This window comes from Nestor notabilis, unplaced genomic scaffold, assembly GCF_000696875.1.
Source record: "Nestor notabilis isolate BGI_N333 unplaced genomic scaffold, ASM69687v1 scaffold30877, whole genome shotgun sequence".
NCBI classification, from domain to species: Eukaryota; Metazoa; Chordata; class Aves; order Psittaciformes; family Psittacidae; genus Nestor; species Nestor notabilis.
In genome coordinates, this window is record NW_009937408.1 from 1 (window position 1) to 26,162 (window position 26,162).

At 40.1% G+C, this 26,162-nt stretch overlaps 1 protein-coding gene across 1 annotated transcript; it reads left to right on the plus strand.

The window, feature by feature from the left end:
- Positions 1-3,406: 3,406 nt before the first annotated feature.
- KLF3 (Kruppel-like factor 3 (basic)) lies at positions 3,407-24,262 on the plus strand. Its single transcript, XM_010018826.1, has 6 exons — positions 3,407-3,454; positions 9,832-9,928; positions 16,875-17,370; positions 17,816-17,966; positions 22,419-22,579; positions 23,730-24,262. The coding sequence occupies exons 2-6, from the start codon at positions 9,872-9,874 to the stop codon at positions 23,909-23,911; spliced, it is 1,047 nt and encodes a 348-aa protein (XP_010017128.1). The 5' UTR covers positions 3,407-3,454; positions 9,832-9,871; the 3' UTR covers positions 23,912-24,262.
- Positions 24,263-26,162: the final 1,900 nt, after the last annotated feature.

Here is a 26,162-nt window from a genome sequence, read left to right on the forward strand (position 1 = left end):
GCCCTCGGCTCTGAGGGCGGCGGGGAGATGCCAGGGCAGGAACTCGCTTCTTGGCCCTGTCCCACCAGCGGCGCGAAGCTGTTCAGCAGCGCCGTGTCCCCAGTTTAACTCCCGGTCAAGGATGAGTCAAGTCGAGGATGAGACGGGCTCTCCGAAATCTATCACTCGCACTGTCATCTAACCTTAGCAGCACTTAGTAGTGGTGCAGGCGAAGGTAAAACGCACAGCGCCTAGGACAGCACGGCTAACTCCACTCTAGTGTGGAATTAGAAACGACTAATTAGCTTCCCTTTTCTGGATGCCGTTTGGGCTTTTTGATATTTTTGGGTTTTAAGCCGAAATGGGAATAGGAGTTACTTGCTTTGAACATTTGTAAGGTGAGTGCCTGGCACAGCTAGGGGATCCCTGGAAAAGGAAGGTTCAGCAACAGGAGCCCACACTGGCAGATCACAGCACCTAACCTGAGGTTGGGAGAAAAGCATAGCTCAAGTGGTCATTCAAGAAGTATATGAAAAAAAACAAACCCCATCACATTTGCTCCCATGTTGACTTGGGTACTGTACCTGCACTGTCTGCTGTGTTTTACTTGCTTCCTCGCCTTTGAAAACTCAGGAAGTATCACCATTTGTGGAGCTGAACTCTGAAGGTTTTATTGTTGGGAAAAGCTGAATTTGTGTGCCTGATAGGACAGCTCTGAAGACTTTATTTGAACTAACATCCATAAATGTTCATTACTTGTACTAAAAACAAAGGATCACATGCCTGTTCACTGGTGACTTTTCCGTAGAATACTGTTGAGATACACTGTCTTGATAATCGCATGAGGAGCTGCTGCTTGTGTGAGAGGAATCACATCTGGATTTAATATTCCTGCCTGACCCAGAAGAGACTTATTTCAAACTAACTTTCCTCTTGTATTTTTAAGCATATTTTGTTTAGTATCAAAATACAAAGAACCTGAAGCTGACTTGAGTGGACTTTTTTTATTTTTTCCCAAGCAGGCAAATACTTTTCCCTCCCTTTGCACACCTTGTTACTGCTTCCTCAAGGAAGACTGGGGTTAAGGGCAAGGGGGAAAAAACCAGAGAGTCTCTCACTTCTCTGAGAAATGGAGCAAAATCTCCTCTTTAAGTAGCAGAGCTGCAAGTGAGCCCTTAGGTAGTGTGAGGATTTGACCCAGGCAACACATGTTCAGCCAAAACCAAGAGTTTTCAGGTAAATAATTAGGTAAATGTGAGTGAGATTAGTCAAAGGCTCAGAGATAACAGAGGTGGGAGTTACACAACCACTAAATTACTTATATACTAGTCAGTTGTCACCTCATGAGCATTGTTAAACTCCAGCCATGAACCCCATAGCAGTTATTAGTGTTACTGTGGTACTTGTCCACATAATTTGTTGTAACACATTCTCACATTGGATAATATTAGATGTCTCACCCATAGTATATAAATAAACAATTCAAAGTATGTAAGAGTATTTGAATATGAGAGTATTTGAGATCACACCTTTGAAGGAAAATGTATATTAAAGTTACTCTATTGTATGACATCTAGACAAGGTGTGCTTTTGCTCTGCCTTATGTTGTCATCTTATTTCATTTATTCACCTGCATATTTGGGTGCTTCAAAATTAAAAATACTATATCCGTGGAAAATCAGGTCCTGAGATGAAGTCTGAACATGAAACAGGGATGTAGAAGGCTAAGCATGTGATGGGTTAAAAAAATATTCATGAGTGCGCTGGGTGATGTTGGTCCTCAGCTACCGAGCAGTACTGAACACAAAGTGAGACATGGTCCAGGAGCAACCCCTAGCTTTACAGGTCATTCCTGCAGTGGTGTGATCCCCTTGGCTCTGCCTGCGAAGAAGGTGCGCAGTGTCGCGCTGGGTGCTGCCTGTTTGATGTCATGAAGCTGTAGCTCTGTCTAGCTTCTGGCATTCTGTAAATACGGTAATAAACCAACTGGTCTTACGGAAGGTTTCAGCTAATCGTCATGACCTGTGGTGTCTAAAAATCTCCTGCTCCCTTATGCTAAGGGAGCCTGTTTGTAAATAGGGCAGGTCCCCTGCATAAGGACAGTGTTTTTATTCACACCCAATGAACAAACACCTCCACCCACTGCTGTTGTTTTAAAAGACTCCAGCTGCTCATGAATATAGGGTCAGGGAGGGCCGCCTAAATGTTTCTCTGTGCTTTCTCCCCAGCGCAGCCAGCAGAGCTGTTTCCTGTTCTTTGTTTCAAGGCTGGGGTTTGCGTCACACATTCCAAGTGGCATATGTGGTGCTCTTTCCTGTTTCAGGCTGTTTTCTGGCAGATCGGTAGCCTCGTCCAGGCCCCTTGTCACTGCCCCTCAACTCCCAATCCCCACCCAATGAGTTATCATGTCTCTACACACTCAGGATTGCTTAAGATGCCTGCGTTATGTCATAACGAGGTTTCCAAGTTAACCTTTAACGCACACCCTCTACTCCAATACAGTTATGGGGTGAACTGGAGAGCTTTGCTCACTGTGCTGAACACGTAAGTCTCTAGAAAGTTGTGAGCCAGTTTTCTGCTCTCACTTGGTCATCAGCTGATCTGGAATAGCTCCATTAAAGTCACAGAGTTACACTGGTGTAAAAAGAGTTTGAGAGAAGAATTCACATCCTTTTGTAGGCTCATAGTTACAAGTTTTGGCTTCTGACCTTACCCAACCTGAATGGCCCACCATAAGCACTTTGTATTTCCAAATGTCAAAAGGAATAGGTGTTTTCTCCTGATACAAGGTAGAAGATTCACTGTCTGCCTGATGTAATACAGAAAATGAGGCACTGCTGGCTAACTTTTCTTTGGAATAAATAGGTATAGCTGTCCCACATTTTGCATTTTTGAAGGCATAAAAATAATTTTTTACTTCTGTTCTTGTATTTGTCTTCTCCCCTGACCCTGTTGCAGGCAGACATAAACAGTGAGAGGAAATTCAGAGAGAGAACATAAATTTTTCTGTTGCTTTGGATCTGACAGAAGAAGAGCTAAAGGACCTAAGCCAAAGCTCATTGAAATCAAGAGAAAGACTTGCATTAACTTCAATGGGCTTTGAATCCGGCCCTGGATGAAAATGCAAAATGGAGTGTTTATTCTTCTCTGTCACTTAGGTGCTGGAATATGCATGGTTTCTGTACACACCGAAATACTTCCACCCTTTTATTTTACCCATTTTTTTATTTCACTCATTTTTAAAGTAATCTTTTTTTCTGATGTTGCTTTTTGGGAACCTAAAAGTTAGCTGTTTGTGATGATTGCAGGTATCTTTTGAGAAGTATCTGAACTACATGCTTTAAACTTCCTCTTTCAGGGCTTAATTGTATGTGAAAAATAATTTTTACTGAATTACGTGCACATCCTTACATAAACTTGTTTTTTGTCTGTTCAGAAATCCAGATAACAAGAAGTATTTGTCCACACAGTTTTGGTAAGTTGTTTATCCATTATTTTCAGTTGTCACTCTAAGTTGTTTTTACTTGTTTTTCTATTACCATGCATAAGTTTATCCATTAAAACCTGATTAAATGTCTTAATTCCAGTACTGGTAATTTGCACAGGGTTTCAAACATACTTTTTTTTTTCCCCCATGACAGAGGAAAAGTTTTGCATTTAACTGCCTTTAATATTGGAAACTGGTGTATAATAAATGCAGTAAATGTTGTGGTTCACACCTTTTTGTAGCCAGAAGTTGTACAAAATCAGGGATTAAGATTAAAAGTATAATAGTTTTGTAAACCAACTTTTTAATATTAATTAACACCGCTAACAGGAGGTCTTTTAGAGTTCTTTTATGCTGGCAGCATTGAAGCTGTGTGTTTTCATTCTGAGGCTGGCTGCTTCCAATCCAGAATATGAAGTTTGGCAGAGCTGGTTTTACAAGAGATTTAACCCTTCCCTCTTAAGCATTCACTTGATGCCGAGGCTTCCTTTGAGGGTTTTGTAGCCACAGTTGGTATCTCCCAGGGGAAGGAAATGTGAGTGTAGATCAGCCAAATGGAAAGATAAAGCTCTAACAGGTTTTTAATAGTAAACTAAGTCAGAATGGAAAAAAAAAACCCCACCAAACGTATGGTCTGCCTATCATGCAGTCAGTGTGTGTTACCAACAAACTTGATCCACAAAGGCATGACAGACTTTCCACTAAGCAGCTCTGAAGACTGATTTGTACGCTCTACACCATCCAGGTCTTCTCCCTGTTTTTATTTATTCCACTTCCATAGGTACATAGAAGTTCACTGACATTTGCCCTGTATTCAAACCCTCAGTCAAATTAATCCTTTAGGCTATTATTCATAAATACATACTTCCTTTCTTCAGGATTAGATTTTTTTTCCTTCTTCCCGTTACTATCAAAAATGTTGATTCTTTGTTTCATACGTTTCATGAAATAGCAGAACACTTCACATAAGGGAACAGTATTTTATGACGTTCTTCCTTCACAATAAAAGGATAGGATTTATATTTCTCTTTATAAATTATGTTCAAAATTAACCTCTTAAGAAAAACACAACCAAAAAAGCTCAGTTTGGAAGGGAAAGGTTATCATACCATTCCACATACTTCACTTGTTTTCAGAAGTCCGATCTTTTATCCTTACTAGACTGTTTCTCCTTCTAAGAAGTAGCCCGAAACAGGAAACCAGACAGCAGTCTGCTGTGATAAGGGAGAATATTGTCTAATGGAGGTGCCTTGAGCTTTTCTTTCTCTCTCCCTTAGGTTCAGTAACTGTAGAAGTGAAGGTTCAACAGGGTTTATGTGGGCCCCGTTTTTCCTTGACAGAGAAGACATTTTCTTAATGAGCACTGCAAGAACATTTTTGTCCCAGTTTGCCCAAAAAATAAAAGAAAGGCATTTCCAGGCATGTGGCCTCAAAGAGCCTGCAACAGTATTGTAAATCTAATGGAAATACTGGTTAGTCTGCTACACAGCTGATAAACTATTGTGCCAAAGCAGTTCTAGGTCAAGGTGACGTCAGCAAAGTTACGATGCCCAAGTTCTGCAAAAAAGCCCAGATTTTTCAGCCTGCTTGCAGTTCTGAAAGGAGGAAGGTAAAAGATTTTCAAGTCAGTAAGAAGCAAAAGTAGCTTCAAATACTGAATAACAGAATCCTATAGAAATACAATATTTCTTCATGCCTATTACGTAAAACTTTTAGCAGAATTTTGCCCCTGTAAAATTTTCTTTTTACATGATATCCTAACTTTTTCAACAGTTACTACCATTTCCCAGTGGAAATGCAGTGAATAAACAAACACACAAGGCTGCCGATCAGTGAAGTGTTTTCTTGTTGTACTAGTTCTTCATGATTCTTCCCCTGATTTGTTCTTTGTGGGCTGATTGCTGCGGTCCCTTCCCCCAGCACCATGTCTGGGCCTTTGCTCCTTCCCCTGCTCTTGCTTTGACTGAGTCTGACTGCTGCGCTGAGCTGGAGAGTTTCTTTGCTGCCTGCTATTTTGGGGCCCTTTGCAGTTAAGCACTTGCTTACTTCCCATTAAAGTTAATGGAACTTTAGAAACACTTTTATGCTGACTCAGGTCTTGATGAGCAACTGGTACAATATGTGCGAACACATCTTGTTGCTAGCCCTGGAGAACACTTCTTGTGCTCAAAAATACTGCTCTCAAAAACTAGTTTTTCTCTGTCAAACTCTCTTTCAAGTTTGCACTGAAGAAGACTTCTCACTCGGTTCAGAAAACCTCCCTACCCTTTGGATTTCATCAGTGGAGAGTCTTCTGATGTTATCATTTTCCTGATTATCAGGGGAAGTTTGACTCCAGGCTCACAGAAGTAACAGTTTCAGAGCAACAGCCTAAGTCCCAAAGGGCTTGGACTGCAGAGCTTTGGCCACGACTTAAGTCGGCTGCTAGATACCAACAGTGCTGTGAGAGCTGCAGTGCCTTTGCAGAGGGCACTCACGCAGTGCTAATTTAGCAGGTATCATTACATTATTCTGTAATTATCCCAGCAATAACAATCATACCTTGAAGCTTCTAGACAAAGCTTCACTGTACCACGAGGCAGTATTACTTGCTTCCCCCAGGCACAAAGACTGAGAAAGCAAGCCCCGTGCATGCTTTCGTGCAGGGTGAAGAGAGGCAGAATTTATGGTCACCACCTCACTGTCCACAACAAGAGTCAGGATACTGACTACTCTTCCAGGTATTTAGTGAGAGCGAAGGCTCTATGTCAGAGGGAGGCTTTGTAGTTGTTGGATGCGCACAGTCAAAACTAGCCCTCCACCCCACCCTTTCCTTTCATAACAGGTCTGCAGAGTTGGTGGACCTTGAAGGTAGATGTGTGAAGCTGCTGGTAGTAGCTGCAATGCGATTGCTCTTCTCCAGCTGCTCTGCACTGTAGATGTGTAGTCTGGCTCCATTCTTTAACTGCTTTGCTTGTTTCATCCAGGGTAAATAATATGTACAAGTCCTTACTGTCAGAATACACGTTGAGTACCTTTAAGCTTTCATTTACTCTTAATTATGTCTCTGAAACAGTAAACCGTACCTGTCAGGAAGTTAATATCACAAAGTCTTCAATCCTGACAAGGTGATGAGCCCTACTGGTGATGAACTTCCCTTTTGGAAGGGATACTTCACTGCATATTGGATCATAAAGGCAGAGTTCATGTTTTTTCTGGCTTGCTGTCTTCACTGGACTTAAGATAGGAAAATACTGAAGGACTTTGTCTGGACTTTACCTTGCACCTGTCCTTATTTGCGTACAAAACCCCATTGCTTCATTTGTCTTTCTGAAGTACAGGGTGTGAGCAAAATTTTATCAAAAGCCATGTCCTGTTTGGGCAAGTTGGACTGACTTGGCAGAGATCCACAGGGTGGAGTGAATGGGAGGAGACAAGAAAGTAAAACTGGGTGGCTTGTTAGCAGAAAAAGAGAGGGAGAGCAAAAAAGAGAGAGGGTGGAATGTTTGCCTACCAGATTGTAGTTAATTATTTAGTTTCAGATTGCATGCATTTTAAATTCTTCTAACCCACATGAAAAAAACCTTTTAATGCAAAACAGTTTATCTAATAACATGAAAGACAAAGGCCCTTATTTTTTAATACACTTAAAATGAATATATTGTCCCCTCACTGTTTTTTCCAGGGTACGTCAGGAATGAGAGAGGGTATTTTGATTTTCCAGAAATTAGTTGTATTTACAAAACAATTTGTGGGCTTCCAAACAAGTAAATTGTGAAATCAGTGTGTAAAGTAGAACCCAACTGTTTTTTCATTCCTCTGTAATAGAAACAGATAAGACTGTTTACCTTCCCTATTGCCCCCTTCTCAAATGTTTAGGAGAGAGAGCTGGGAGGTTGTGAGTTAGTATGCATGATTTTGCAAATAGCCTAGGAAAAACTACTGACAACTTAGAATTAGCATGCTTTATTTGTGTGTGAGTTGGATGTGCATGTAGTTACTTGTGAATGTGGTCCAAGCAATCAATTTGGAGCATTATTTTTAAATACAAAGAGAATTGTTTTGTGAGTTTATTTGCAGCCTTCGGAAAGTGTGCTTCTGAGCTACACTTTAAATGCCAGACCCAAAGCTGGTTTATACTGACTCTATAGCAACTCCACCAGTTTCCACCAAATAAGAATCTGACCCTCTGACCTGGACCAACATTGTGTATTGATTATTTTTCCTTTCTTGAAAATCAGTTTCCAGTCACTATCAATGGCGAAAAGAAACACTTAAGAGTTAACGTGATAAAGAAGTGCTTGATTTCTCTTCTATGATGCAGCAATAAAAGTAAACATTTTCTTTTGCTGTTCTTAGATGACAATACCTGAGGAAGACTGAGAATTACTTTTCACTTTTATTTAGTGCAGTACACTTTATGTTATCTATGTCAGTCTAACTCCTACACAGTAATTTAGAGCTCTCTCAGGAGACACTCAAATGCGTAGCATGACAGTAAAATGTGTATCAAGTGTCTTTCACACACTTTCTTGGAGTAAAAGGTGAAAAGGAGTAACTTAAACTGAAGAAAATAAATTTTTAAACAGCAGTGGCAAAAAGAATAGCCTGGGAGCATGACTGCTTACTTGGAACAAACTCCTTCCTTCTCTTTCATTCCTTCCCTTTCCTTCTCTTTCTTCCCTCTCTTCTCTCTTCTCTTGCCTCTTCTTTCACTGAAGTACAAAGTGGTGTGTCACTTTTATCTATGCACGTACAAACTAAAAATTGGAAGTTTCTGGACCTGAAAGCAAGTAGTTCCAAATTCTAATAAGTGAGGTTGGAGAGGCTACATTTTATTGCAAACATTTTTATGTCTGAAAGTATAACTTTTTTTCTGTTTCACAATGCATATATATACGTGTGTAGGAACATGTGTGAGACATATTTCATGCATAGATAAGTGGATATATTTCTGGGAAGATAGTCTTCTGAAACATTAGGTCAAGCTATGCGAAATGTTAAAAACCTGGAAAAGTAAACTGTTCAAAGAAGAATAGTATAATCAATAACCTTCTCACAAACATACTTTGAGTATTAAATTAAAAATCTACAAAATTATCACAACCTTTAGCAAATAGTGCCATCTTACTCAACTGCTTCTGAAATAAAACTGTGTGTTAAGTTTAAGCTAGAAATTACATTGAGTGCTCTATTTGTTTCACTTTTTTCTTCTTTTTTTGTTATTTGATTCTGTCAGGCCTTTGACTTCTGTAAAAAGAAGTAGGAAGATCGTTTCATTTACTTGTGATACTTGTTTCTTTTATTCAAAATGTACACTGTGGTAATATGTTTCCAAAAGTCTTTAAACTTGATTCATATACCTGAATAATTAATGATAGACTTGTAACAACTCATGCCATCTTTTTCTGGCAGCTCTTAACAAATTTTTGTCTATAAGTACACAGGATTGTTAATTGTAAGATTGTTCATTAGTGTGGGCTTATTGGAATTGTTTTAATTTGAGCAGGTACATCATAAAATTTTCATTTAAATTTCTGGAAGAATTTTCCAGCCACAACTACACATCTGTTGTTGAGCCTTTAGCCTACTTCCGCAGGGTGAAGTCGGATGATGTGCTCTGGCTGTATTCGTTTCTTTCCAGTGCCATCTACTGGTCAAAATTGAATTTGTGTAGTTTTTTATTTTTCCAAATAAGCTAGAATTGGACAAGTGAGATTGAACACACTGTAGAAAAAACAGCTGAAGCTGCACAGAATACAACCAGGTCTTTTGAAGAGCTTTTCCTTTGCACAGTTAGCACAAGTTGTTATTGAATTGTCAGTTAATCTATTATCTCAGGGAAGTAACTAATGTATTTTTTATGTTAAGTCATTGTAGGATGTTGAATGTACCTCTCCAAATTAGTGCTGGATCTTAAGTCTTTGTTTTGTGTAGATTTCAATGTCACTGTATGTGAAAGTTTCAACTTTTCTACCAGAACTCTTAGAAAAGCGATATCCTCTCCCGAATCAGTTCACTTTGTTTATACAAGACAGTTCTGAAGTTGTAATGCTGATGAGAAATGCCTACTGTAGACTGTGAAGTATTTACATGCTGGCACTAGTGAAAGTGACAATTCTGTGATCTTTGTATGCTGAGATGCACAATAAAAATTCAACTTAACTTTCATTAAGGTGAGCAGATGTCCCTTTGTTTCCACAGCAATTGAGAAAGAACAAACTTGCAACTGAAATATTTAAATGAATCTCAGTCAAATATTTAAGAAGCTATTTAGAGATGGATAAATACTCACATTAATCCAACAAAATAGTACTTTCCCTGCAGTTCAGAAGTTGAGTAGGGGATTTCCTGTAGTTCTCTAACACCTTGTCTTTCCCCTGCAGGCCAGGACATCAGAGGCATCAGAACAGGTGAATAAAAAAGATGCTAATGTTTGACCCAGTCCCTATCAAGCAAGAAGCCATGGAGCCTGTTTCAGCGGTAAGACTTTTATAATACATTAGTTTTTGTAGTGACTCCATAGTTTTTCCACCTTTAAATGAATCCTAAGACTTCTCTAAGCTTTGGGCTAGCTTAGGAAAGGCTGTGAAGCTATATTTTGCTTTTAGGGCAATGAAATTCACGTTCTAGGGAAACTTTTTCTGTAGGTTTTGAACATACTGCCCGTAAATTACATGCCCCATACCTCTGCTCGTGTCCCCATACCCAGAGCAGAGGAGATAACATCCAAGTTATCTCGGCCATTGCAGTGCAAATATGATTTCTGTAGCTCATGGTGCTTATGGATGCGGGCCAAAATTAAGTTGCCAGACTTCACAGGGAGGTGGTAAGAGCCTGTGTTTTTAATGTTACTCCTTTGAACTACATGAACAGCTTCTCACAGTCCCCTTTTCTGTTTCTCTCTTGGTCTTGAGAACGTGCTTGTGGCTAACTCTGTGTTGTAAACAACAGAAAATTAATCCTGACCAAAAAAAAGAATGGTTTTTTTGTTTTTCATGGTTTTGGTCTTGTTTTTTTTGTTTTGGTTTGTTTTGGTTTTTTTTAGTTTTGCTGGGCAGGATGGGGCATTACGCTGCCATGTGAATAGATGAGGACCAGGGCAGTGGAGGAGGAATGGGGCAAAAAAGGAGAAAGGGTGACTTTTCAATTGGTTTAATTTTCTGTCAACTTGGTGCATAGGGTCATCTCAGAGAAGAGTCCAGCAAGAAGAGTACCAGGAACACGTAGCTGGAGGTGGGACAGTGGGAATCGTGATCATTTAGGCTGCCAGGGAAATAGAGCCTTAAGAAGCAGTTTCATGTATACTTCACCTGTTCAACTGCCGGCTGCTGCTGAAAAGGAAGGATCAGGGTTTTCTTCCTCCTTTCCAGCTTTGTGTCTCCTTTGTATGACAGGAAGCAATTGTGTGGCCACAGAGTGATTTGGATCCTTTGGATCGGCTTACTGGATAGTCAGAATTGCCAACCCACCAAAATTACCCTTATTTTTCAGTCAGGTCAGGAAGCTTATTTGACTCATCCTGTGCCGCCGCTCAATGCTGGAGCAAGGGAAGGGCAAGGGAATGGGACCTTCCCTTTCAGCAGACCCCTGCAATAAGATCAGGTTAAGTGCAGCATGAAGCCACACCCTTAGAGAGGCTGATCAATTAAAAGGGTGAAGTCATTGTGTTTAAATAGAGTGCATTAAACTCATGCTCTGAATGGCATCATCCAGTGAAGAGTTTGCTTCCTGTTTTATTTGAAATGCAGAGTAATTGTCATCAATTTAAATGCATCTGTAAGCAGTCATTTTCTTCAGTGCTATTAATAACACTTTCTGAGAGTTAAGTTTATGTGCATTTTAAAGTTACAATTTGACTTTCATAGGGTTTATTTACTTGAGAGGCATGACAGAAAAATAACCGATCTATTACTAGGAGCATGTGACAAATTACAGTATATGTAGGTCAAGGAAGAGCCTTAGTATTGGCCAGTCTGTCTGTCACTTCAATCACAATTATTGCATAACTTGATTAAGATCAGTGGTGATTATCTATAATTATCTAAGGGTATCTAATGGTATCTATCAAAGGCAGAAAATGGGCCACTTTTACAATAGTGTCATTACACGAACAACAGGAAATCATTATAGGGACACTGCGGGCTGTCTTTTGTACACGTGTGTCTTCATCTCCCAAAGAAGATTCTGCAGTCACTTGGGATGATGCACAGGAGAGACACAAGATCCTGCCCCAGACAGCTGTGTGCTTCTGCAAGATAGACAGGGTTGGTCCCTCAACAGGCTGACTGGGAGAGGAGTGAGCAGTCTTCCCCAGACTGGCAGATGAAGGAAAAGCTGCAGTGGGAAGAAGAAGGGAACGTTTCTGAGCCAAGTGCATTGCCAGGCTTATTCTGTACCACATGCTTCTTGCAGAGGTGTGGTACCTTCTATGCACTGGACCTCTGGAGTCATCTTGGGTGTTTTTACAACTCAGTGTCATCACTGTGACCAGCCATTAGGGACTGTTCAGAGCATTTTACCAAATCTGCATGCTTTCCTTTTTGTTCTTGCACAATGAAAAAAAGGCAGGAAAGGAGAAGCAGAAAGTCCAGGGGAAAGGACATTTTTTGAGCAAACTCCCCCTCACAGAGATTACTCCAGTTCTCCTTGGACTGAGGAGTGTGTGTGTTTCAGCTTGAGTACACACACAGGCTGTTCAGCCCCAAGCCCTTGAGGTCATGGTTTCCCCAGCACTTCTTGGTGTTGCAGCTTCCTTGGAGCCCTGCCACCACAGCTCCCCAGCAGTGACTGCTCTGGAGAAACCTTTAAAGGGAGGAATCATGGTATGTAGAGAACATAGGAAAAGATAGTAGCCACTGAGCGTTAGCTTTCTTGACCTTCTTTTGAGGAGGTGGAAGGTAAGAGAAACTGTTAGCATGATGCTGAGCGTAGCATTCAGTTCTCTACAGGCTGACATAACTGAGAAATCCAAAATGAAGATTAATTTGTGTTGTATCTTTCATTCTGATAGTGTGATTAAAGGCCAAACAAAAAACTAAGCTCCTTGGGAATTAGTCATTATTTCTTCTGAGCATATACTGTCCATAGGTATAAAGTCTGGCTTTAAAAAATCCTGCTGGTTGAGATGGGAGAAGGAAACAAATTACAGTTTTGACACTACCATCTTTCAGGGCGTGTGGCTGAAAGGATTAACTATACTTCTCAGATGACTGAAGCTCGCACCCACAGTATTTCATCACTCTACCAACAGCTCACGCTGTTTATTGAATTATCGAACACATCTTATGATAGTTCTTAATGAACTAGTGACAAAGTCATCTGAGCCCTACCTAAGTACTTGCTGCAAGGACTGTTTAAACATTTAGACTAATACCAGTTGCCATTTAGTGAAAGAAGTTGCTTTTTGATGTGTTACCATTTCTCTTTGAATTGAAACAATCAGCCTTTCTCTGTGCTTCCAACAGTCCCAAAACTATTTGTTTCACACGTTTTTAAAGATAGCTGTGTGCTACATGAGGGGTTGAGCTCTTAAGTGGTGTACTGGAATATAAATTTTACGTGGTAAGAATGCTTTTTTGTGTATTAACTACTATTTGGATTAAATAGTATTCATCCTCTTACATGATACTGATTTGGCAAATAGTGTAAGTAGGTAAGCAGGTTCTTCACCTCTTTATGTTTTTCTACGAGGTTGGCTAAATTTTAAAGTTGAATTCTTAGGGTTATGTAGTTTATAAAAGACTTGGTGAATTGCTTCAAAATCTGTTTGCTGTACAACAAAGATGATGTTTCACTGTGGCAGTATAAGCGAATTTAGCAAATTATATCAGATCAGTGCTTGATTATGTCTCCCTGTGGAAGCAGCAGTCTTCTGGGTGGTGATAGATGTGCTTGTGACATATGTGGCCAGTCTTTAGCAGTGATAGATTGTCAAGAGAAAAAGCATGGTGATTCTCTCTTTTGGATTTATCGATTTAATTGTACGAGCCACATGGATACGACTCAAAAATACTAGAAGTTCCTTTGATTTATTTTCCAGTTTCTTTGTGACTTCAGTGCTCTGGGTTTTATTATGGACAAAGAGCTAGGAAAAGTAAATTAATTGCTTTGTAAGAGCAAAGAGGGAAAGTGATGATAGCAAACATAAAAAAAAAAGAGCTAGATGGAGACTGTAAAGGAGTAAATGTTGAAATACAATCCTGCATTTTTATGGTGATATACCATAGTGACATGCCATTTTGCACAGGGGGATGTTTTAAGAACGCAGAATTTAGTGAAGTGGGAATTTGTTGGGGTTTTTTTTCAAAGTCAGATGAAACTCCTTCATACACTGTCAATTCCCACAGTCGAAATCCAAGGAAAATGCATGAGTTTAAGTATTTCAGGCAAATAAAAGAATTACACTAAATTTTCCATTGTTCTACCAGAATACTTCACAGAAGTTCTAGGACAGGTGAGAAAAGCCTGCTTCTGCAGGTTATGAAGTACAGTCCTGCTTCCTGCAGTTGGTGGCATTTAGAAGACTAGAAGTAGTTGGGCTTTCTCTGGTTTGCAGTTGTTAATGCCTCCCTATTTACATGGAAGTGTGAAGTCTTTCTTATTTTCCCATCCCATATCCCCCAGGGGGTACTTCCCTGGCAAAGAAAGGGAAAGTCACTTACCAAATTTGAAAACAGTCATTTGTATCAACCTAATGGCAAGTGTTGTGTCCCAAGGAGCTAGAAACAGAACCTTTGCTATGCTAAAAGATACAGGAAGCTCAACTTCAGAACCAGGAGATAGATCTGAGTGTGACTTAATTCCAAACGAACAGGATTTCAACCATACTTCACTGTCAGTTTTCCACCAAACAGTGTCTTACTGACAGCAGATAGTCTCCTTTTCATTGTTCCAGCATCCTTCTCAACTTTTTCACCCTTTTCCTTCCCAACACAGATAATTTGTCACACCACATTTTTCTATCACAACTTTATCTGCAGTTCAGATAGAAACAGCAATTCAAATTACAGAAGGAAGAAAAGTTTAGAAAAATCATTTAGAAAAATCATTCAGCTTCCCCAAACTGCCAGAAAAATAAGCTGATGTTAAATCTGCACCATTTTAATTACAACAGTGATAAACTTTTATGCAAAATAATGCAAAGCATATGGGGTAAAATACCAAGTCCCTAAAATACTCACGTGTTAAAAACATCATTATTTTCTTCCTAATTCCTGGAAACTATTTCTTGCTTTTCTAAGCATACTTTACTTAACTGTTCTAGTTTACAGTTCTTTGCACAACATTTTAATAGCTTGATATTTTTTCAACACACGCATCTGGTGTTACTTGAAGACTTGAAAGCAGATAACTGTTTATATAGAAAAGTTACAGCTTGGAGGTGCTTCATTCTTTAATAGAGTCCTTGCCCAAATCCCTAAGATTTAAATTGTGTACTCTTTTTCCTTTCTAGTTTTCTTGCAATGGGATAAATGTTTGTAGGTAGTGATCTTGCAATCATCCCTGACAAGCCTGCAGCACTGTAAGTGCACTGTCAGTGCTGAGTCGCGGAAGACTTACAGTTTGTAGAAGCTGGGTAGATTTCGTACTGTAAACCAGTAAAGCAATTTTAACAGAAGTACTTAGTATCTCCTAAGTGTTTAAATTCTGATCTTTTTGCCTGTGGCTGTAACTTCATCAGATTTAGTAGATATTAAATACTGTTACATATTAAACTCTATCGATATTGAGTTGCCTTCATCACTTAGAAAGCTAATCATTTCATTGCTTGCCTCAGCAGTGGTGGCAAATCTGTAGAACTTCTTTTAGCCAGCGCAGCTTGCAATAATCACATTTTAATAGAATTTTGAGGAACCAATTGCCATCAAGATGAACATTTGTTTAGACTGAATTTGTAAGACTAGTCAGAAAGAAAATAAAGTTTCAGAGGTTTTACTGTAATATTTACTGTTTCAAGATTAATCACCATTGTGTATGCTACTTTATTTGAGCACTTTATGGAATAGGTGTCTCAGCGTTGTTTTTTACCATAGTGTTATGAATGCAGCAGGAAAATTTAACGTTTTCTAAACACTGTTTCAAACAGTAACTGAAAAGAAGAAAAATGCATTTCTGTCATTTTGCAAAAATATTTTTAGTTAACTTGGACATTTAAAACCAAGTGACTAGCTCTTACAGGGAAGACAGGTGAGAAACTGGGAAGATGTATTGCTACAAGTTTTCACCTCAGGAAAAAAATAATTGAAATGTCATGTAAATGTTTGTATAAAAATATAATCATTTTATACTTCCAATCTCTTTCACTTTCTACCCTTTGAATATTTTTTTAAACCCTTTCATCAGAGTCTTTTTGGTGCCAGAGAATTCAGCAGGTTTTTAATATTAATGCGGAACTACTTAGCCTTAATGTGAATTCTTACTTATCTGGAATCCAAGGATAGCATTTTATTTCCAAAAAATTACATCTAAAGGCTGAAAAACTGTAGATTGCATTTCTATGTCTGTCTCCGTTAGAACATCACATTGGTTTCCACTGCAACTTACCTGTTAGTAAACAACCTCAATTTTCACTGAGCTTTAAATGCAAAATTGATGTGGATAGTTGTTTAATAACACTGTACTCTGCAATGAATGGTAATAATTCTTAGCAAAAATGGCTTCCACTAAAAAGTGGAGATAGTCACATAGATCAAGATTAGGTCTGCGGTTTATATGATGTTGTAGTGAGAACTGATAGCTACCACTAACAGGAATCTTCTTCAAACACACCAAATGTTTATCCTTGTAGTAGTTTTCCAAAATCAGACTGCCTGGTTAGCTGCTTTATTTCTTTAAGAAAAAAAAAAGGGGGGGTGGGGGGGTGGGGGAGCAGTGTTTAGAATTTTATCTTTTGCACTCGAGTTTCTCAAGAGTTTCTCACCTGTTGCTTATATAGCGCAGCTGTGTATTTTTTATTGCTTATAGGGTTCAGGTACAAAACTTCTGATTGTTTTCCAACTAAGCCCTTGATTGGGACCCATTACTTGCAATTCTAAGTCAAATTTAATTCCTGTCTTGCTTGACTTCATGATCCTCAGTATGTAGTTATACGCTGGACATAGCACCATCTCCCCAGTCAGTTATGTGCAGCTTAGTATATGAAAAACAGTTTTTAACGTAGAAAGAGTTCAGTAAGCCTTTAGGATTTGTTTTCATCATCTGTTCTACAGTGCTTCTGAAACAGTGAATCAGTACTTGAATAACTTCCTTTGTGCGAAATCTTAGGCTTTATTTACTTCACTTTTATTTAGAAAGTACATTGAAGTGCTTTCTTGAAAGTCTCTCATTTTGCTCAGTTTTTATTAACTGCCTTTCTTTTTCAGCAGTAATTGTATGTGTTGATTTATTACTTTATTTTCTTTAATTCTTTTTCCACTCCTCCTGACAGTCATACCCGTCCAATTACATGGACCAAATGAAGCCAAACAAGTACAGCGTCATTTATTCTACACCGGGTATGTTGCACAATAAATTCTACTCAAGCCCCGAAGGACTATCAAATGGAATCCAGATGGAGCCAGTAGATCTTACGGTGAACAAACGGAGCTCACCACCTTCAACTGGAAGTTCTCCTTCCCCTCTAAAATTCCAGACTGTGCATAGGAGAACTTCACCTGGATTGACTCTGTCCTCACCCAGCTCACCTCTCAGTAAATTCACACCGTCACCCCCAGGAGTACAGCCTATTTCCATGCCAATAACAATCCCACCTGTAATGGCCGCTGCTCTTTCACGCCATGGACTGAGAAGCCCTGGAATACTCCCGGTTATACAGCCTGTTGTGGTCCAGCCAGTTCCTTTTATGTATGCTCCCCATCTTCAGCAGCCCATCATGGTGTCAACAGTTCTTGCAGATGAGATGGAAACTCCAAGTAGTATGCCAGGTTGGTTCTGTCAGAGTTTTCTTCTTGCACCATCTCATCCTGGGAAAATAACTCTATATCCAAGCACTTTTTTAGTGTTTTTCACATTTTAGGAAATGAAACGTAATTCCTGTTGTTCTGAAATACACAGGCATAGAATTTACTTTGTAAATATTTTTTCAAACTTACCAAGGTTGTATTCTGTTCTCATACCTGCAAAAGCTGTTTATCTGCTGAGATTTGGACTGATAAAAATGCTGGACTGATGAAAATGAATAGAATTGTTTTGAATTATAGTTCATCAGGAGATAGACTAAAACGGGAAGATTCTGAGCATAAATTGTTGCACTAAATATCAAGCTGGGGGATTTCTTTTGTTTTAACTATTGATTTTTATGTATATAATTTCTATAACTTCCCGTGGTTTTGATGTGTTGACTGCCTTCTCCTACCCTCCCCCATACAGTGCCTGTCATTGAGTCTTATGAGAAGCCCACACTGAAGAAGACAATCAAAGTAGAGCCAGGAAGTGAACCGCAGAAGACTGACTTCTATCCTGAACAAATGTCACCTCCAATGATGACCTCATTGTCTCCCCAGCAAGTAATGTTGCAAGAGTAAGTAGTGAACAGTAGTCCCAAGATCAGCAAGAGAATAAAAAGCAGTTCATTGCAGCAGTTAACCAATTTTGAGGAGTGGGAAGGGGGTGTTACTGTGCTTTAGAACGTGTGATAAAATATAGAAAAACATCCTTTCCCCTCCACTGCCACTGTGAAATGTGATTTCTACTGTTTTTTCCACTCTTCAGCAATACAGGAGTTGATATGTATTTATACATTGCAGAGACATAGATCTGCCATTTATATAATCTGTTTTTAAAGTAATGCTAGACCCAGTCCTACAGATCACTGACAGTAGGGCTCTCAGTATGCCAGTGATACCTGTTCATGTAAAACCAGCAGCAAACTGGAGAGAAGCTGTCAAGACATTTTCTACTGATCTCATTGTTAGCTGAAATACCTTTCTTGAAAAGATTCTTCTGACTTTATTTTCTTGGAGGACTTCTTTGTCTTTTAGTAACTTTTGGCTGTTTGGCAGAAAGAACCCCCTCAGGCCTACAAGTTCTCTATATATCCAGTGAAATTCCATGTTTACCTGAGGCCATTGTTCTGTGGGTGGTTCTTTTGGCAGCTCAAGTAGTTCCTGAAGCTTGCTCTCCTCCCAGCCACTTACTTCCACCCCAGTACCAAGTCATTGTGCTGGTTCAGCTGTTACTGGGGCCACTGCACAAAGTGGATCACAGATCTTTAGGCTTTAGAACTGTTCTGTTTGCAGAAGGCGGAGCCAGGGCTAGAAAGAAGTGAGGTCTGGGCAGGGACTTTAATTGGAAATACTAGAAGTTTCTCAGGAAGTACATGAGGAGCCATGGGCACCCTTCCATCTCCTGTTTTCCTAGGGTGAATTCTCTCAACTTACCAAAATCATGGAATGGCCCAGAGTGTGCCTCGTCCTTCTGCAGGCAGTGCTCTGGGCAGGCGTGCAGGCTGCTGGCATGGCTCTAGCAGGAGGTGAAGTTAGGAACTGAGCAGGGCTCAAGGCACATGACCTCAGAATCCATTTCTGCCCTTTCTTCCTGCTCGTCATCACCCTCAGAGTGGTTGTAGGAGACCTCCCCTCCTAGAGTGGGGAAAAAGGGCTCCAAGTCAGATGCCCAGAATGAGTGTGTGAGTGTGGAGTTCCAGAGAAAGCATGGTCTGCATTTCCTTCACAAGTCAGCCAGTTCCTCCTGCTCATGACCATTCCCAGGTTTGAAGGCACACCATGGCTCCAGGGCTAACTACATTCTGCACAGCCATCTTTTGGACACCTTTCCTTGTTTTCAGGTCTCTAACCAACTTAGATACAGCTTGTAGAGTGCATGCACTTTGCAATTAACTAGTGGCCAGCTAGCTTTTATAAACTGTGTGCTGTTTATTTAAAAGTAACCTTACATGTTTTATTACAATAAACATACAATAAAAGAGTAAACATCTGTGTTTACTGGGTGGTTACTTACCTTCCGTAATGGATCTGCCACACAAGGGAGTCAGGTCTGTATGTACTTGGAACTAACTTCTGCTAGGTCAGGACTACAAATGGCTCATTTTACTTCTGTTCTTTGTTAGGCCTCATTACTAAGAGCAAACCAGTAAGTGCTGTTCCTGGTTGATACCACACCCTTCCTCCAGGGCTGAGACTTCTTCAGACTTGTCACCTGCATTAGTGATTTGCATTATTTCCCAATGAGTCCAGTTTCCACAGGAAACCCATCCGCTGAGCAAAGAATATGAAATTCGGTATAATGTAGGTAGTGTTGAATAGTCCATGTTCCCAAAGCATCTCCTCTGCTTGTCCATGCAGAGCATTGTTTATGGAGACCCTGTCCTGGGTAGTGGCTTAAATTGCTTCCTAGCTGTCCTGCAGAGCTGCAGTTTTTGCTAGTTCCCAAAAGCAGCCCTGTCAAGTTCATGTTCTGCTGTATTCACAACAAGAAGTTTGTAAATGACAGGTTGTATCTTTCTATCATTTAAAAAAATACACAGACAAATCACACAAGTTAGAAGGCAAGGCACCTAGACCTTTATAAAACCTCCTGTTGTCTCACAGCTTCATCAGCCTTTCTCTCTCTGCATTCTGAGCTATAGTTTGGCAATGATTTTTTACCGTTTCTCATAGGTTCCAACTGCCCAAAGTGCACTAAATAGGCTACAGTAAAGGGACATAAGAAACTTTCACTTTTAAGTGACTAATCTTCCTTTAGTGTTAGTTTTAGACATACACGCATGTATATATGTATGTGTGTGTGTGCATATATATATGACAGTAGTGGCATTTCTGTGGGGATTGCTGGACTTTCTAGTATGTCTGATAATAGAAGTAACTGTGCGGTTATTTCTAAAATCAAACTTGAGGTAATAATCTCTGACCAGATAAAAGCAGCCTCATTAACACCGTATTTTCTTGAGAGTGCAAGTGTTGAAGTCTGACTCAGGCTTGCAACATAATGTGGTCTGTTGATAAGGAGAAAAAGCTGTTGAAATTATAACATGATTTTTGGAAGATACTGATTAAATAATGACACTTAAATGGTTAGACTTACGTGAATTTGTATCTGGTTGTGTAAGAGGGAATGAAAGAATTGAAGCTGTGCTTTTGTTATTGGCCCTTATTTATTTACCTCTGATTTTTGACACCTTAGCCATTTTTTAAAACTGCCACACCCTACCTGGTTATTGTAACACCCTGTGTCTTGCCAGCCTCCTTTTCTCTAAAGGGAAAAGGAGACAGAGATAAATCCTCAGCACTTTTTTTACACGCTCTTAGATTGAAACCCATCACATATGGTGTACATCCAGTATCCTCTTTCTCCCCTTTTTCCAGATGTTACCATGTCCAGGACTAGCCTCTACATACAGGCATTTAAATCAAATCTCTTTGCTGTCCTAAGCCAGAGCTTCTCCAAAAAGACTGCTGTGCAACAGTGTTAAAATGCAGCATTGCTTTAGAGAAGCATTTCTTTGGAAGCCAAAAGCTTTCCTTTCTTATTTGAGAGTACGTCCGTCTGTATCTAACATCACCGTCAGGGGTTTCCTGCCATTACAATATTTTTAGCTAGATTTAACATGCACTTGAAGAACACATCACTCAACAGTCACAGAAACTCCGAAGAAAAAGAATTTGGCTCCCAATTTCAAGCTTGTAACTCTAATATAAGAATTAATAACAGAATTAAACTTTTCCCACATTGGTAATTCCCATCCTGTTGCTGTGGAGAGCAACAGAGGTGGTTTTTTTCTTGTTAAACCACGCACAGGATTTTCTGTCTTTAGCACATGCCCTTTATTTTGACGAGAGAAGTAGGTATTCAGTGTTTCTGAAAATCGGGCCCTAAAGGAACGTGGTTTAAGTAATTAGTACAACCTAGTGCACTGTATAGTTATAAAACATAATTCAGTCAGTAAAGAAATGTGAAATACAGTAACTGGGGAAAGACAGGAGTTCTAGAAAGCTTACTTCTGTCACATGGAGGAGCTGGGTTTGCAACAAGGGATGGTAATGCCCACACGTCATATACTAAGTTGAAAGCTAAAAAAATACATTAAAAGCATTGATACAGATCTGCTAATGGATTGAAAAATGCAGCTTTTTGAGGCTGCAGGATTTGTAATGCCACTGACCATTTTGATGAACTTACTTTTCTAATATTGACGTGGAAGAAAGTACCAAGGTTGTCGCTGTTCTACAGTAGGGGTGTTGTTAAAACCTCAATATCCACAGGCAGCGACACCCGTTGAGAAGCTGGATGGGTTTTCACATGCATGAATGTGTATGGTTTTGTTTGGTACAGAAGTCCGCATGTAGTTAGTACATGTCTTACCTGCAATGTACCTGTGGGCTTCAAAAGCGAAAACTGATGTTTGTGAAGGTGGAGGGACAACTGCAGACATCCTGTGGGTGTGCCCCTCGGGCTGAACTCTACTTTTAGGAACTGACATCAGTGGTACAGGGAGGCCGCACCCTCCTGCCAGCACCAAACAGGAAACTCTTAATTACTGTCTAAAGGAGTAGCTGGAACAATAAAGGTTGAGTTCTGCTTTGAAACCCTAAAGATACAATTTCTTTAATAATATGGAGTAGCTGTTTCCAATTACAAGCGAATTAGTTGCATTTGAAGGAAGAAGAAGAATTGTGAACAAATACAAGAAGAGTTCACTATGAACTCAGTTTGAGAAATTTTACTTTGGAAAAACAGGAATTTGAAGGCATTTTTCCTTTATAAGTTTAAAAAAAAGCAGGGAGTAGTGAAAATGGCTACATCATGCCACAGAGTGAGTAAACATTTTAAAACATTGCTGCTAGAATACACAAAATTTACTAAACCCTCTTGAATTTTTCGACATGCATGTAATGCTGTTCTTACTGCCAAGAGACAGAGTGGTAGTGAATAAAGAGCTCTGTCATGAATCATCTGAGCTGAGGTTTGCTGTGCTGAATGTTTTTCATTTTTAACATGCAGTTTGACTTTGCAGGAATCACCCTTCAGTTATAGTTCAGCCAGGAAAGAGACCGTTACCTGTGGAATCTCCAGACACACAAAGAAAACGCAGAATACATCGGTGTGATTATGAAGGCTGCAACAAAGTCTACACTAAAAGCTCCCATCTGAAAGCTCACAGAAGAACTCATACAGGTTTGAGCATTGCTATGCTTTTCTTTCATCAAGTCTATGGTAAAATAGCAGACTACGCTTTTAGTTTGTGCTAATGGCCAGGCGAGCACAGGTGTAAATAACAAAGTGACAGATCTGGCATTGTTCTGAACATAATTGTAGGCTGAGCAAAAGACGGAGGATGAAGCAGGAAAAATCCACAACAGGAGACTGTAAGCCAAAGCAGGATCATGGTGTATGATGGTATGCTTTACATTCGCTGGCTCTTTGCTCATTTTCTGTCCAGTTGCTTGAAGATTGCTCAATCTGCACACCCTGTAAACACCAAATCAGTTCAACTTGCAGTACCTCACATCTTACATCACTGTTAAACTTGCCTGAGACTTCCATGGGAGTAACCCATTTGCAAAAGCCTGGACCATGTGCCAAATACGAACACATCTGCTCCATGTGTACGTGCTAACGTCTGGTTCGGTAGTGCTTTTTCTGAGTGAGTGTTTCAGTAAACACATCCCCATCTCCTTTCTCTTTAGAAATACTCATCTTGGCATTGCCGAATGAATATACATCAAAGATTTTACAAAGATACAGGACACTTCTGGGTAAAACAGAGCCCCATTTTACCTGTTTTACGTCAAGACAGCCCTTTACATATTGGGCAACATGACAGTATTAAGGAGAAGGATCACATATTACAAAGTAATGATTGAGAGAGGCTTTAAGTTGAGCTACTTATGATAGTGGTGCCAGTTACTTACACTACAGTAACTTTAAGCAAGATCTCTGTCTGCTGTGCTGAATGGTAGCACCAGTCCTTTCCCCCAGCTAATCTAGAATATGGGGGCCTGGTTTTGAAAATACTTGAACAAATGCTTAAACCTTCACACTTCTGGGCTTGGTGAGACAAAACAAGTGCTAATATGGCAAGAAGGAGAGGAACAGAGAGACACTAAAAAATAAGTTGTGGCAGGAAACAATTTTTTATCTGTTGCTTTCAACTAGACAGCTTCTGGCAGAGAGTGCTCTGCAGCCTGGTGCTGTTCAGAGGGAGGCTTTCTGAGTAAGCATTAAAGTACTTGCTGAAATTCGACAAGGCAAGAGGCTAAACCTGTCAGATGTGTAAGTGCTGTGTTTGTGTCTTAAATCCCCACTTCTGTGTTTCTTTTTCCAGGTGAAAAACCGTACAAGTGCACTTGGGAGGGATGCACGTGGAAGTTTGCCCGTTCTGATGAACTAACGCGGCATTTCCGCAAGCATACCGGCATCAAACCTTTTCAGTGCCCAGACTGTGACCGTAGCTTTTCACGTTCGGACCACCTTGCTCTCCACAGAAAACGCCACATGCTAGTCTGAATGTCTTCTGCCCCTGACTCCTGACACACTTCTTTTTTTTACACATGCATTTTAATTTGGATTCAGCTGGTCTGAATCTCTGAATTTATACCATTAAAAGCTTACCTATGGTCAGTAACAGATGTTATCTAACCCTTCTATGTCCTTGCCACGGGTCAGACCTAAAGAATGTGAACACTTCTTGTTTTCTTTCTCCTGGGGATGCTAAGCATACCCTTTCTGCAGACAGTATGTTTAATGTATTCCGTTGTGAATAAGGGAATTTTGTAAACTAACAGCTTTTGTTGGTTTCTTCATATAATCAACCTAGCATATACTGATAAAGTAGTAAATGTTATTGAATATCCAAAATGCTAGTCCTTGCCAGAGACTTTTATTTATGTGCCCTGTAAGGGATACAATCATTTTATGCTCAACAATGCAATGAGTGGACTCTCCCAGCCGTGTTGATTTCTGCAGTATGGTTGATAAAACAGTTTTAGAAAGAAACCTGATTTAGAAGTCCCCTCTGCCCAAACAGTGAGTAACATCATAGAAATAAATCTAAGCAATGAAATTACTTTACAGAAAGATTGAGTCATAGCATCATTTACCTCAGTGAAGAAGAAAAATTGGCAAGAATTGCTCCATACATAATATTGTGCATCTAAACCAATGTCCTCTGTCCTCTGTATTATAGTGTAGTATATATCCTTGGTTTGATTGCATCATGCCCTGATGGATTTGTTAAATGAAGACCTTGTGTGACACTGTATGTCTGGTTTCTGTGCAAGTGTATGGATGGAACACACACGGTACTCTCCTGTGATATGGCATTAAATGATACTCATAGAAACCTACCACACCTCATTTCAGGGATATAGACTATCCCTGTGCAATTACTCCCCTACATTTCCTCTAAATAATTCTTTCTCTTTGCTGTACCTCAGAAAATAGCAATTGTTGCATCAAAAGTGCTCTGAACTGTATTGTTGCGAGTGCCACTTTAATACACCCAGTATGTAACATTAGTGATCTACAATACTTTTATGAGAAGATGGCATCAGATATGAAGTGCTTCTAATGATAAATTGAGTGATGTATCTGCTTTGGATAAAAACATACACCAAATCATCCATTTGATAACTCTGCTTTGTGACTCTGGCAGTCTCTCAATGGTAGGTAGATAAAGCTTCCCCGTGGATGTGTCTATTGCATTAAAATACCCCATCAGTAAGTCTTAAGGCCCAGGTCAGTGAGCAAATGCAACTTGGTAGATAAAGTAACTCGAGCAACCTGCAGTTGACCCTAGAAATGTTCCTGTCTCTTGGAGCCCACTGAAAGGTTTCTGTCTTTGTTAGCTGGCACTGCAAGGAAGCGGGATCTATTTCTGTAGGGTTTTGCACACCAGCGCGGTTTTCTTCCTTCCCCTGCGTAAGGTAAACACCATTCCCTGCAAATTAAATATACTGAAGTCAGATTTCTGTTTCTCTTGGAAAAACCTGCTGGAAGATGGAGGGGTAATGGGAGGAGGAGTTCCGTAAGTCTCTCCAGGAGGAGGCAGGTGGAGTGCCTGTCTGCAGGTGGGTGTATTGGAGCAGGTATATATATGTCCCATGGAGCTGACTGATTGGCAAACTGAGATAATCCCGCAGATGGAAGAGCGTGAGTGCAGAGAGCCTTCCCTTGGTGATGGGAGTTTACCAACTGTTCTGCTGACATCCGCATACCTGTAGAACTGGAGAAGGAGAGGATCTGTACTGCTAGAGAAAAACGCTCCCACAGCGATTGCTGTGAAATGAAAAGTGTTGCTCCAGTTTAACAAATTGTACATGTGGGAATATGGAACTGGCAACGTAATGTGTAGAATGTGTGCTCTATGAAGGGGAGAACAGGGATTTGCAAAGCAGGGCTGGGAACATCGCTGCAAAGGTTCTGTGAGGAAGAGCTGTTACAGCACTGTACATCTTCCCCCCTTCACTATGACTGAGGGGAGTTACTGCAGATCGATTTTGTAACTGGCCCTCATCTGCTTGGCCATGGAGCTGAAAAACCTGGGAGATGAACTGGTCTGTTTTGGGTAGGCCAGGTCGCTGCTAACACTGAGGAGCTGGTAGGGAAGAGAGTGACTTTAGTGAGCAACTGTTCCAGAGTGGGGCTTTGTTGGACATGTCTGTTGTTGGCAGTAGCAGACTCGGCCTCCTTCCATAGGTGCTGGGTGTTGTGGGACTTCCATCAGTGCCAACACGTCACTGACAGAGGCGGCATGGAA